The sequence below is a fragment of the Ahaetulla prasina genome, chromosome 2, assembly GCF_028640845.1.
Source record: "Ahaetulla prasina isolate Xishuangbanna chromosome 2, ASM2864084v1, whole genome shotgun sequence".
Classification (NCBI taxonomy): Eukaryota; Metazoa; Chordata; class Lepidosauria; order Squamata; family Colubridae; genus Ahaetulla; species Ahaetulla prasina.
Genome location: NC_080540.1, coordinates 257,238,881 through 257,253,485, shown reverse-complemented (window position 1 = coordinate 257,253,485; position 14,605 = coordinate 257,238,881). Strand labels below are relative to the sequence as shown.

The 14,605-nt window shown below is 41.3% G+C and overlaps 1 protein-coding gene across 7 annotated transcripts in view; it reads right to left on the bottom strand.

The window, feature by feature from the left end:
- The window catches only part of SLCO4C1 (solute carrier organic anion transporter family member 4C1), a 93,096-nt gene that overhangs the window by 42,685 nt on the left and 35,806 nt on the right, over window positions 1–14,605 (bottom strand). For 3 of the 7 annotated variants that reach the window (XM_058170367.1, XM_058170368.1, XM_058170372.1), the window contains 2 exons: window positions 12,575–12,712; window positions 8,658–11,758 (listed from right to left, as the gene is read on the bottom strand). In XM_058170367.1, the coding sequence (XP_058026350.1) occupies window positions 11,637–11,758; window positions 12,575–12,712 (260 nt within the window). In that variant the 3' untranslated portion in view covers window positions 8,658–11,636. Of the gene's footprint in view, window positions 1–8,657; window positions 11,759–12,574; window positions 12,713–14,605 lie in introns of those variants that run through there. The other 4 variants (XR_009153584.1, XM_058170370.1, XR_009153583.1 and 1 more) reach the window with 3 other exon arrangements.

Sequence of the window (14,605 nt, the reverse complement as noted above, 5' to 3'; positions counted from 1 at the left end):
ATAACTTAGAAACAGACAGTGCTCCCATTTGCCATAGAGAGCTGTGGTGTGCAGTGGTTAGAATGCAGTATTGCAGGCTAATTCTGCCAACTGCCAGCAGTTCGATTCTGACTAGCTAAACATTGACTCAGCCTTCCATCCTGCTGAGGTTGGTAAAATGAGCATCCAGATTGTTGGGGGCAATATGCTGACTCTGTAAACCACTTAGAGAGGGCTGCAAAGTGCTGTGAAGTGGTATATAAGTCTAAGTATTATTGCTATTTGCATTCACCATTTTAAAATAGAATAAGAGAGTTGGAAGGGACCTTGGAGGTCTTCTAGTTCAACCCCCTGCTTAGGCAGGAAACCTTACACCACTTCAAATGATTATGTAATCTCTTCTTAAAAACTCGCAGGGTCGGAGCATTCACAACTTTTGGAGGCAAGTTGTTCCACTGATTAATTGTTCTAACTGTCAAGAAATTTTCCTTAGTTCTAAGTTGCTTCTCTCTTTGATTTGTTTCCACCCATTGCTTCTTGTTCTACCCTCAGGTGCTTTGGAGAATAGTTTGACTCCCTTTTCTTTGTGGCAACCCCTGAGATATTGGAACACTGCTATCATGTTTCCCCAGTCCTTCTTTTCATTAAACTAGACATACCCCGTTCTAGCAAACATTCTTTATATATTTTATCCTCTAGTCCCCTAATCATCTTTGTTTCTCTTCTCTGTACTCTTTCTAGAGTCTCAACGTCTTTTTTACATCGTGGATGCACGAGGGTGGTCTTGGTGACATTGTGTGGGATGAGTTTGACCCTGTGGCTCCCGAGGACATGGACAGGTTGTTGGGTAGGTTGAATGCCACCACGTGTTTACTGGACCCGTGCCCCTCTTGGCTGGTGCTGGCCACTCGAGAGGTGACACGAGGCTGGCTCCAGGCGATTACGACTGCTTCTTTGGTGGAGGGTGTCTTCCCGGCCGCCTTGAAAGAGGCGGTGGTGAGGCCCTCTCAAGAAGCCGCCCTGACCCGCTGTTTTAGGTAATTATCGTCGTCTCCAACCCGCTCGGCGAAGGTTGTAGAGAGTATGGTGGCATATCAATTTCCTTGCACCTGGATGAAACTGTCTATCTAGACCCGTTCCAGTCCGGTTTTCGCCCGTTACAGCACGGAGACGGCTTTGGTCGCGTTGGTGGATGATCTCTGGAGGGCCAGGACAGGGTTGCTCCTCTGCCCTGGTCCTATTAGACCTCTCAGCGGCTTTCGATACCATCGACCATGGTATCCTGCTGCGCGGTTGGAGGATTGGGAGTGGAGGCACCGTTTATCGGTGGTTCTCCTCCTATCTCTCCGACCGTCGCAGTCGGTGTTGACGGGGCAGAGGTCGCCCCGAGGCGCCTCACTTGTGGGTGCCGCAGGGTCGATCCTCTCGCCTTCTGTTTAACATCTACATGAAGCCGCTGGGTGAGATCATCAGTGGTTTCGTGTGAAGTACCAGCTGTATGCGGATGACACCCAGCTGTACTTTTCACACCGGACCACCCCAACGGTTATCAAGTGCTGTCCCGGTGCCTGGAGGCCGACGGGTCTGGATGGGGAGAAATAGGCTCAAGCTCAATCCTCCAAGACAGAGTGGCTGTGGATGCCGGCATCCCGATACAGTCAGCTAAATCCGCGGCTGACCATCGGTGGCGAGTCATTGGCCCCGATGGAAAGGGTCCGCAACTTAGGCGCCCTCCTGGATGAACGGCTGTCTCTAGAAGACCATTTGACGGCCGCTCCAGGAGAGCGTTCTACCAGGTTCGCCTGGTACGCCAGTTGCGCCTTTCTGGACCGGGATGCCCTATGCACAGTCACTCACGCACTCGTGACGCCTCGCCTGGATTACTGCAATGCTCTCACATGGGGCTCCCTTGAAGGGCATCCGAGGCTGCAGTTAGTCCAGAATGCGGCTGCGCTGGTGATAGATGGAGCCCTCGTGGCTCCCGTGATAACACCCATCCTGCGCAGGCTGCACTGGCTACCTGTGGCTTCGGTGCGCTTCAAGGTTTTGGTGACCACCTTTAAAGCGCCCATGGCATTGGGCCGGGTTACTTACGGGACCGCCTACTGCTACCGAATATCTCTCACCGACCCGTGCGCCTCACAGAGAGGGTCTCTCAGGGTGCCGTCGGCGGCAATGTCGCCTGGCGACACCCAGGAAGGGCCTTCTGTGGGGGCCCCACCCTCTGGAATGAACTACCCCCCGGACTTCGTCAGCTCTCGGACCTCCGGACCTTCCGCCGCGGGCTTAAAACGTATTTATTTAATTGTGCAGGGCTGAGCTAGATTTTAAATTATTGGTTTTAAATTGGGTTTTATTTGATATTTTAATTCTAAATTTACGGGCTTTTTAGAATCAGTTTTTTAATTGTTTTATATTGTATTTATATGTCTTTAAAATGCCTGTACACCGCCCTGAGTCCTTCGGGAGATAGGGCGGTATATAAATTTGAATAAATAAATAAATAAATAAATAAAATGGTGACCAAAACTACACGCCGTGTTCCAAGTGTGGCTTTATCAAGGCATTATAAAGTAGTATTAACACATCACGTGATCTTGACTTTATCCCTCTGTTTATGAACTGTGTTGGCTTTTGATTTTTTTTTTAATTTTGATTTTGTTGACCATTACTATGGATACTGTAACAAGGAAAATAGGTTTGTTGCATAAAAAAAATAAAGGTATAGTTCAGAATATTATCTGAGTGCAATAGTACTAGAAGAATCCTAGTTCATCACACGAAACAGTGGAATTCTGTTCTTCTCCCTTGTTGGAAGTTTGGAAAGAAAATGAACTCTAAGAAAAAAGGAGAATTCGGAAGAAACCAATTTCTAATACCTGGAGATAAATGGTTATGCCAAGTATGGCTAGTGAATACTGAATAAGGTGAACATCACTCCCAACACTCATCTCTGGTCTGACAATGCTACAGTTTTAACATACGTTGAAATCAGGTTGGAGGAGAGGGAAGGGGAGATTACTTTTATATTATTATTATTATTTATTATTATTATATTTGTATACCGCCCATCTCCCGAAGGACTCAGGGCGGTTCACAGACAAAAAAACAACAGAAAACATATAATAGATAAAAAACAGCTAAAGAATAGATAGTTAAATTCAATTGATGCTCTAACTTTTAAATACAAATTTAAAACCTCATTTAAACCCCTTTTTTTAAAAATCCAATTTAAAACTACATTCAGGCTAGTCCTGCTCTTCGAAACAGCAACGTCTTCAGCTTGTGGCGGAAGGACTTGAGATCGGGGAGTTGACGAAGTCCCAGAGGGAGCTCGTTCCAGAGGGTAGGGGCCCCCACAGAGAAGGCCCTCCCCCTAGAGGTCGCCAGCCGACATTGTTTAGCTGACGGTATCCGGAGGAGGCCCTCTCTGTGAGAGCGCACTGGTCGGTGAGAGGATAATGGTGGCAGTAGGTGGTCCCATAAATATCCCGGCCCTAGGCCATGGAGCGTTTTAAAGGTGATGACAAGTACCTTAAAGTGAACCCGGAAGACCACTGGGAGCCAGTGCAGATTACGCAGGAGGGGTGTTACATGGGAGCCAAAAAGTGCTCCTTCTATCACCCGCGCAGCCGCATTCTGGACCAGTTGGAGTCTCCGGGTACCCTTCAAGGGGAGCCCCATGTAGAGAGCATTACAGTAGTCCAGGCGGGATGTAACAAGGGCATGAGCGACTGTGCATAAGGAAGCCCGATCCAGAAAGGGGCATAACTGGCCTATCAGGCGAACCTGATGAAAGGCTCCCCTGGTGACGGCTATCATATGATCTTCTAAAGACAGCCGTGCATCCAGGAGGATGCCCAGATTACGAGCCCTTTCCGTGGGGGCCAATAGTTCGCCCCCAATGGTCAGTGATGGAATTAGCTGACTGTACCGGGCCGCCGGCATCCACAGCCACTCGGTCTTGGTGGGATTGAGTCTGAGTCTGTTCCTCCCCATCCAGACCCGTACGGCCTCCAGGCACTGGGACATCACTTCAACAGCCTCGTTGGGGTGGTTAGGGGTGGAAATATAGAGCTTAGTATCATCAGCGTATAGATGACAACTCACCCCAAGACCACGGATGATCTCACCCAGCGGCTTCATATAGATGTTGAACAGAAGAGGCGAGAGAACCAACCCTTGCGGCACCCCACATAAGAGGCGCCTTGGGGTAGATCTCTGTCCCCCCGTCAACACCGTCTGCGACCGGTCGGAGAGGTAGGAGGAGAACCACCGATGAACAGTGCCCCTCACTCCAAGTCCCTCGAGTCGGCGCAGCAGGATACCATGATCGATGGTATCAAAAGCCGCTGAGAGATCTAATAGGACCAAGACAGAGGAACAACCTCTGTCCCGAGCCCTCAAGAGATCATCAACCAGCGCGACCAAGGCTGTTTCAGTGCTGTGACCAGGCCGGAAACCGGACTATATCAGCATAGCTAATAACTTTAGGCTACTTCACACAGAGACCAGGAATGAGAACAGGGCTATAGAGTCAAGAGGGAAAATTGATGTAACCTTGTTAAGTTTAGGAGGGAAAATGTTACTGATTTTTTTCTTTCATAGACCTTGATCATTTTTCAACATCTTTCATTTCCCAGCATCTTTCCCCCAACAGCAAACCTGGTCCCATTCTCTTCAGCTTTTGGAGCATTATGATGTCAATGGGCAGATTGCTAAGCCTCATTTTATTTAATTCTTTTCATTAGACTGCAAAGAATCAACAGTTAAGGAAAGTACGCAGAACATGGCTTCTGAAATTCTTCCAATCGGTTATAGCAGATCACCCTGAGTCTCGCGACATCAATTTTTGACCAGTCTCCTTTGTTTCAGAGAGTTATCTCAGTGATGTACAGAATTTCAGACTTGTCTAGGTGATTAATTTCCAAACATTTTGTAGGGTGGTACAGAATAGCAATATTTGACAAAAATGTAACATTTCTTGTTTTTAGGATCCATGCTCTCCTTCCTAATGTGAAAATTCAGAAGTGGTTTTGTTTATTTTTGTGATTTGTTTGCTTTCGGTCAATGAGTCAACAGTTACTTCTGCTGCTGCATGCTGAGATCCCAAGAGATATTAACAATAGTAACTGCAAGAACAGCAACTGTTATTCATATATGCTGAGTTTAGCCCTTTCCTCAGCATCTTTTGAGTGCAGAGCTGAAGTTGAGCAGGTAACCTGTCTTTGATCTGACAGGGGTGGATGGGTTGTTGTTAGAGAAAAGCCTTGATTTTTAAAAAATGGTAGGAACTTTAATGAGAAAATATTATATGCACTATATTTGCTGAGATTTTTTGCAAATGAACAAATCCTAAATAGTTATCAAACTTTACAAGAGGCAATAGCACCACCTGTTGACCAGTAATGGGAAACAGCTCATTTGTTACTTTGGTGTTATAAATAGTTGTAGAGTCATGCAAAGTTTAAAGAGATGGCTTCTCTGCCAGGGGTGAAATCTACTTATCTTACGTACCAGTTTGGAAGTGCACGCGCCCCATGCGCACGTCATATGTGCGCACACCCCCTCTACAAAACCTTTCTGCACATGTGCAGATGGTACAAAACACATTACTTCCTGGTTAAAACCAAGAAGTAATGACAGCCGGGCAGGTGGGCAGAACCTTGCACCACGATTGCTACCGGTTTTCCGAACCACTAACCAAAGTCGCTAGCAGATCATGCGATCCGGTCCAACCCGGGAGCATTTCACCCCTATTCTCTGCTAAGATGTTTGAAGCAAAGTATCTCCTCAAATCTAGACTGCAAAACCAGGTGGAAGTTCCATTTCTCAAAAGTGCAGCACAAGGCAAAATGAAACTCTTTTCCTCTGTGATTTGAGAGTTTGAGAACTGCTTGCTTTCCAGTTACCATTGCATAGGAATTGGGTAACAGAATGGCACCTCATGGAAGTGCCTTTCTTTTGTCTAAAACAGGACTGTCAAACTCGTGGCCGTGGGCCGGATGCATCACATACTAGCCACACCCACGCCCTGTTTAGTGAAGGGGGGGAAAGTCATAATACATCACGTAATGACACCTTGACGATGCAAGTTTGACACCTGTGGTATAAAACAAGCATATGCAAAGACATATTTACTTCTGGTGTTGTTCCAAGGTGCTGTGATCCAGTTGTTCGTTTCTTGTTAGATGAAAAAAATATCTCCAAATAAAACTGAATGTATATTCATTGATGGATGAAATAATTCCTTTGCTTCCTCCCCAATCCCACCCCAGACACATACGCTGGGCTTTCTTACCTTTCTAATCATTTTCCAAGAAAAATACATTTGGTCACATTTTTTTAAAATAAAAATGTAAAATAAAAATGAAAGGCAAGTGGACATATATCAATATTATAATTGCAAGACTAATTCTATTTTATTTGAATCAACTACTACAATGGCAAATAAATATGATCATGCCAAGGACAACAATTAGACTTTTCAGAGTTGGTGTAATGTGTTGGATTGAATTAAGGTGGCCAGGAGGGTGTAGGTATGTTTTAAAAAGATGATGGTCTTTGTGATATAATCAAAGCCATGCCTGTTTTGTGTGTGTTGCATGTGACATACATAAGAAAATTGGTAGAACTTTGGTTACTCTATTGTGGCTGCCATTTTGATATTTTTTTTCTACATTCCAGGGATACCACTGAAGGTAACTTAAGTTTAAGTCAATATTTACTCATAGTCATTCTGGGTAAGTAGACCAGTGGTGGGATTCAGCCAGTTTGCATCACTTCGGGAGAACTGATTGTTAACTTTCTGAGCAGTTTGGCAAACTGGTTGTTGGAAGTAATCATTAGGGCAGAGAACCGGTTGTTAAATTAGTTGAATCCCACCACTGAAGTAGAAACATCTTCAAACAAAGCACTAAGCTGCACTTACCCCTTATTTTATTCTATGGGGCATAGTAAGAGTCAAAGAAAGATATAGACATGGATGATATAGATAAGATAGCTGCATGTAACTTCTCATTTTTCAGAATTTGAAATGCATATATTTTTAAAAGTCATGGTGTGGAGAGTCTGGAAGACACATGGGTGTCCACAAATACTCCATTGCCTACATTGTATCTCCATTGTTAATCATTTGCAAGGATAACAGAGTCCATAAAACAACAATGGTTGTTTAGGTGCTACAGAGCCAAGACAGGGTCACAGACATCGTGTGTGGTGTCCACATATATTCCTATCTTCCATTTTATCTCCAGGGTTAGTCATTTGCAAGGATAATAGAGTCCACAATCCAAATGCATTAAAGGCAACTTTGAAAAGTGCTTTAATCAGTATAAATAAATTACATAGGTTCTCACTGAACAAAGTAAATTTTCAAAACCATTTACATTGCATGATTATCTAAAATAAATGCCTCTTTCATTTAAAATATTGTGCAAAAAGTATTTAGACACTGTTGAACGCTGTCCATTCAGATTATTTGCATACATTATTGCCTTTTATTTCTTTGTTTCAGAAAACATATTCCTGACATACTACATGTCAGCACTCAACAGAAGACTGGGAGCTGCATTCTCGAAACTTTTAAAGAATAGCTTATTGACTGCAGATAGAACAGTTTTCTATGGAAGAGAGAATGTCTTCATATTCACAGAAGATTTTCTGGCAATACAATCTGATTATCTTGTAGAAGAAACCTGTGTTAGTCTTTGGTGACATTAATCAGAAGGAGTTTAGTAGCATCTTTTCCAACTAAAGCATTTTATTAAAAGTCAAAAGCTTTCTTGGCTGCAGCTCACTTCATCAAATGCACAAATATAAGGTTTAATTTGGGGTAAGGCAGGCCAAAAAATGCTATGATATTCCTTCTATTCAATATTCACAGTAGTTGAGAGTTGGGCAGTATGCTATGTCATTATTTATAACTATGCTTCCAAACACTTATGAAATTTAAATATTATGAAATAAAGGTTTAAAACACAGACAAAAATAGTCTCTATAGAAAAATATGCATAACAAGGTTAATAATGAACTGTCTGCAACTTTCAAGTTAGCAACTTTTAAAAGAATGATTTTGGAACAAAATTAAGTACCTTTTCTAAATCATAAGGGGGAGCTCCAAAGCAATTTGAAAAGTGCAGTATCACATTTCTATGCAGAAGTCAAAGGCACATCTCTGAAATGTAAGAATGCTGGAGCAGCCACCAACTACTGTATGTACATACCTCAAGGTTCAAATATTGAAAGCACCTCTTCCGTATTTTTTTAACTTGCTTAAAATGAGGTTATATGGTTTTCTTTCTCAACTTTTCATTTTGCAATACAAAAGTTACAAAACTGTTCACAGAGTCAGCCATTAATTTAATAAACCCATATTCTCAAAAAAAAAATATTGAGAACATATGTCACCATTATAAAATCATTTATGACTACAGTGACTAGTATACATTGAACATTGGAACAGGAAATACATATGTATATATGTATGTATGTAGGTAGGTCTTGGCATATTCGGGTCTTTTCCCGTGTAAGGTTGAGAGTATCTTGGCGACGTTTCAATGAGGTCTCACTCATCATCTTCAGGCTGGTGTCTGACTTCATGCTTCTCAAGCTGAAGACACCAGCCTGAAGATGATGAGCGAGACCTCGTCGAAACGTCGCCAAGATACTCTCAGCTTTTCACGGGAAAAGACCCAAAAATGCCAAGACCTACATACCTATACCTGTGAAAACCTATGAATATATATATATATATATATGTATGTATATATATGTGTATGTATGTATGTATAGCCATACACAGTCACACACACACACACACAGAGGGAGAGGGAGAGGGAGGGGACGGGGAGGGAGGGAGGGAGAGAGAGAGAGAGAGAGAGAGAGAGATTATAGCTGCTTTCCCTGATCTAGTATCTTGTTTACATGTTGCAGTTAAATCTGCCATTCAACAGTCTTATTTACATTGCCCATTTGCTACTGACAATCCAAACCATTCTCGGATAACAATATGAAACAATATGAAGTAGATGAACACTATAGCAGGGCAGTATTCCATGCAAATACTACAGGGTAGTATTCATAAATGCAAATAACAATGGTCTCTCATGATATCTGCAGCCAGAGATTTCTTATAAATATAGGCCAAAATGTCACTTAGCATTTATGAATCAAGGGAATACTTGAAATGCTATGAGTGCTGAAATTAATACATCAGTGCTGAAAGTCTTAGTCACAGTTCATCAAGTCCTTGGAAATGGCCCAAGACCATTTTGAATAATTCTGGAGAACTCCAGTTTTGACTTCTGAGTATGGTGAAACAGTTATTGGTTCAGTGTGGGTTACTCCCATTGTTCTTAATGAACTGAGTTGATTAGATCTCAGTCTTCATACCACCTTTAGGGCAGCTCTTAGGGCTGTAACCTAGCAATAGCATAATCTGTAATTTGTGCTTCCAGATGATTAAATTTGCTATAATAATCCTGGACTTCTCCTTGACTGAGTAAATGGATCAATTCTTAAAGGAAGTGATCTGTATCTCTTTGCAAGAGGAAGTAATAATGCTTTTACTAATGAGAAAGTTCTTTGACATGAAAGATCTGCATAATTATAGGTCATTGTCAAATATTCTAGTTTCGGGAAAGATGAACAAGAAGATAGAGGTCTTACAACTTCAGACAGAAGTGAATGATACTAATTTTCTACCTCTATATGAATTAGACTTTCAGTTTGTCATGGTAAGGAAACTACACTGGTTCCCTTGGTAGATGACTTACATCAGAAACTGAAAGGAAATAGTATAAACTGTTGGACTTCTTGAATCTCATGACATCCATTTAGACTGCCTGGCAAGACTGGGCAATGAAGGCATCACTTACAATAGTTCTAGTACTGCCAGGCCATGTTTAGGATGTAGTGTCAGAGGACTACTGCTCAAGATCAGGGCTGACAATCTTTGATGATCCTCAGGGTTCCTTCTTGGGGAAATTCAGCTGAAATTTTAAAAGAGTGTGTCATGCTGACCAACTTAAACTATCCTCATCTATCGCACCCAACTCCAAGTATACAAGAGGGTTGAATAAGGAAAAATATACTGAAGTAAAACTTGGAGGAGATGGTGATACTGTTGGTAAATAGGAAAATGCATATGGGAATCTTTCAGGTGGAGTTCCACTTCCCATAGAAAAAATAAGTTTTCAATCTGAGAATGGTCTTTGATTCTAAGCTATGATTGGATTCATACATGGTAGCTGAGGTAAACCTCTGAATAATTATATCTATCAGCTGGGACTTGTTCTGAACCAATCAGATTTCATAATGGCTATCCACGCCTTGATTATATCCTATCGTGACTATTCCCATATACTTAATGTAGGCCTACCTCTGAAAAATATCCAGAAATTGCATTTGGAGCAAAAAACCCTGACAACTAGACTTTTTTGACTCAAGCATTATATGATACCTATATCAAAATATCTGCATAGGGCCAGTTGTTTGTTACTTGGCACAATTTAAAGTAACAGAATAACAGTTGGGAGGGACCTTGGAGATCTTCTAGTCCAACCCAACCCCCAAAGTGTTGGCATTGATCCCCCTAATCCTATAGAGTTTAGGATCTCACTATCTGAAGGACTGCTCTTCTGACGATGACCTTTAAAAAGCCATTTTTTGTGACATGTAGAATTGGACCTCAGTTCTGTGTTGTTCCCACATTATACAGTGTATTTCCTTGGAAATAATATTGGCCTCCACTCTTTCAGCATTTAGAAAATTAATTGTTCAATGGTTTATGTGCACATACTAAGATTAATTTTAGTAAATGTTTTTAATCTTGGGCAATTTTTCTTTTAAGACGTTTTGCTTCTCACCCAAGAAGCTTCTTTAGCTCTGAGTGTATGGTGTGGAATTCCACCATATGTATGAGAAGCAAAACATCTTCAAAGAAAAACCAGAAAGTCTAGTTGCCTCTTGAAAAAGCACCTTTAAGACAACCATGACCTGGATGATTGAGAATCTTCATAGACACTTGAGCAATCTGATATTTTGAGATGGGGACATTAATTTTGAAAGCTGCCTTTGAGTACTTACCAGAGTAGAAATGGGGAGGTAAATAAAATACATAAAGGTATAATTTTAAAATGTATTAATGTGAAAAATTAGTAACTACTTGGTTAGTAATCATGCTAACAGATTTAATTTTATTTCATTTTGGTTTAATCCTGGCCCATAATCCTCTCAGTGTCCTGAGTCCTAACAGGCAAGATGGTGGCACTCAGATTGAAAGATTGAGCTTGCCTTTTACAGGCCAAAATTGGAGATGCTGTTTCTTATAAAAGTACTTTCATGTCCCATGGAAATTGCTTATCCTCCTACAACCAATTAAATGAGTTTCTAAAGTTGATTTTGGGTTAAAATATTTAGACATTCTACACTACAAAAATCATACTATTCTCTTGAGAGAGTAAAAAGTTTCATGTGACTGAGATACACTTGAAGTAAAATGGATTTAAAGTAAAAGTGTTTATTTTTTTTTAAAAAAAGAATTAAATGACTTGCTCAGAGTCCTCCAGTGCTGGTACTCAGAAGTTACAGCTGCCATTGGACTTCACTGAGATTTTTTCTTTGACTTTCTCTAGAAATAATAGTTTGTTCCTTATTCAAAGACGTACTGAATTGCTTGTTTGATCTGCCTTCGAATCTGCAATGATATCTGGGGGAGGCTTATATAACACATATGCTACGATAGTAAAAATTAGAGAAACTGCTTTGGAACATGCACCTGCAAAAATAAATTGAACAAAAAATAAATTAAACATTCCTGTTAATTTATCTTCTTGCTTTAAGAGGGAAAAAAACACAACCTTCTAAGCTGCCATTATACCAGTAGATTTTTTAATCACATGACAATAGTTCGGACCTGCACTGTTTAAAAGTCTGAAGAAACAAGACTTGCAAATTACATAGGAGTTCCCATGCTCTGATCTCTGCCAATTAACACTTCTCTTTGATTAAAACTGCCAAACTAGTGTATGATCCATTCAGCCTGTAATTAATTAATATTAGATTGTTTCAATATAAATTTCAAATAATTATGCTTATGTGCTTAAATTGGTTCAGTTAGACAATTTACGAAGTGATGCTTACTACAGGTAGCTCTCAAATTATGACCATAATGGATCCTCCCATTACAGTCATAAATAATTGCAGTCATTAAGTGAGATGCCCACATGATTGCCTTGCTCAATGATCACTAATGTGGCTCTCCCAAGTGCGGTCATTAAGTGACCTATTTTAAGCTACCAAAAGAGGGCAAGAAACTCCATTCTATGCACAAAAGGAAATTACTTCTCCTCTCCATGCATGGTTGGCTGGAGAATTCTGGGAGTTGAAGGCCACCTATCTTAATGTTGCCAATGTTGAGAAATACTGTTTTAGACATTGAATATCAGAAAACACTGACTGTTTTATCACATATTTTGTTTATATACCAAACCAAAGAAATGAGAGAATGAAGTAAATTCATTCAGCATATAAAAGTGTCTGTTGATCCCTTCAGCATATCTTCATCATTTTTAAGGAAAACAAAGACACTTACTTATACCAAATAGCAAATATGCCATTTTGGTGTTGTTATAGGTCCAACACGCTCCTTTACGTCCACATCTATCTATAGACCAGAGAGTGCAAGAATTATCTATTGAGATACCAAAAAGGATCGGGCCAGGAATAGTGCCTGCAAAAGATGGAATGATACAAAATTATAACAAGATACCAGCTACAGATGACTGAAACTATAAAAAAAAGAAAATAAATATCTAGAGAGATTTATAAATGTAAATGTGCAAATGATCGCAACAAGAAACCTCTTGCTGAAGTTGTAGACAAATCGTTTAATGTATTTTTGTATATTTTTCTAAAATGCCTTAAAGTTAGCCATTTTTAGTTCTCCCTCCTACCCCAAGGGTTTCATAAGAGCTAAACCAGGAGTGTCAAACTCAATTACATTGAGGGCCGCATCAGGGTTGTGTTTGACCTCAGGGGGCCAGGATGGGCATGGCCAGGGCGGGCATTGCCAGCTCAACGTCACTCCTGTCAGGGACGCCTGTGGTGGCCCGAGCACTCTGCCAGCGAAAGCAGGCTCCCGAGCTCCGTTTTTGGCTGCCACGGCCTCCTGCAACCCTCTTCCAATGAAAATGGAGCTAGAGAGGGCTGCACGTGAGCTCCATTTCCCTGTCTTTTCGGTGGCACTAGCACCGTGGGCCGATCCTTCACTGTTTCCATGGCAGCCCTGCAGGCCAGATCCAAACACCTCATGGGCCGGATCTGCCCCCACTGAGCTAAACCACCCCTCAAAAATCTTCAAAGTGGCTAAAATATTTAAGATGTTGGCAATCTCATTCCTAAGTTTTGCAAATTCTCATCAACAAACAATAACATTTCATGTGGTCTCACATAAAATTGTCAACATTGCAAGTAAGGTGATTTTGTGTCTCTTCGACATCTCTTTATAGTTTTAAATCTCATTATTAGGGGTGGGTCTAAGAATTAGTTAGGATGAATAAATCCTTGATGCTTCCTTAGCTACTGATGTTCTTCAGGAACTACTTATACCAATGATGGTGAACCTATGGCATGCGTGCCAGAAGTGGCACACTGAATCACCTGTTGCTCTTCCAGTTTCCAGCACTGCATGTGCTCATTCCCATTTTGGCACTTGGTGCAGAAAAGGTTTGCCAGCACTGACCTATACAGTTTTTCTGATACACAGTCTCTTTTAATGGAAAGCATAAATTGCTTTCTTCCTGAATTGTGAAATACGTTTTCCTGGCTGTAGTTTGTCCTGGCTTAGGACCCGGGTACTTACGGGACCGCCTGCTGTTACCTTTTGCTTCCCACCGACCCGTACGCTCTCACAGAGAGGGCCTTCTCAGGGTGCCGTCCGCCAAACAATGTCGGCTGGTGGCCCCCAGGGGTATGGCTTTCTCTGTTGGAGCTCCTACGCTCTGGAACGAGCTTCCCCCTGGTTTACGTCAAGTGCCTGATCTTCGGACTTTTCGCCGTGAGCTGAAAACGCTCCTATTTACTCAAGCGGGACTGGCCTAAAATTTTATTGGGGTTATTTATATTTTAATGTTTTAAATTGTTTTAAATTCGGCCACCTTATAATATGTTTGTTTTAATTTCTTTTAATATTTATACTGTGATTTTTACTTGGCTGTACACCGCCCTGAGTCCTTCGGGAGAAGGGCGGTATAAAAATCGAATAAAATAAATAAAATAAAATAAATAAAAGCAATGTAACTACCAGTGATTCCTTATTTGACCTTCAGAAAATAGATCAGCTTCCTTTTAGAAAATACTATCTTTTTCAGTTGGGTCAAGACCTAGAATCTGTTCTCCTCTTCTTCTTCAAGAAAATGTGGCAGAAATGATGCCAGCAATTTCTTGCTGTCTCTGTGCATAGTTTCACTTAGCCCAGTTTTTTGGCCAAGAGAGAAGCTAATACAACAACATGATTTTGTGGAGATTAGAGAAAGCTATACAGACTTTTGTCACTTGCTTTGGAGAAGAAGAGGGTGTAACTAAGAAGACTATTTAGGAACTGAGGCCTTTGAAAATAAAGAAT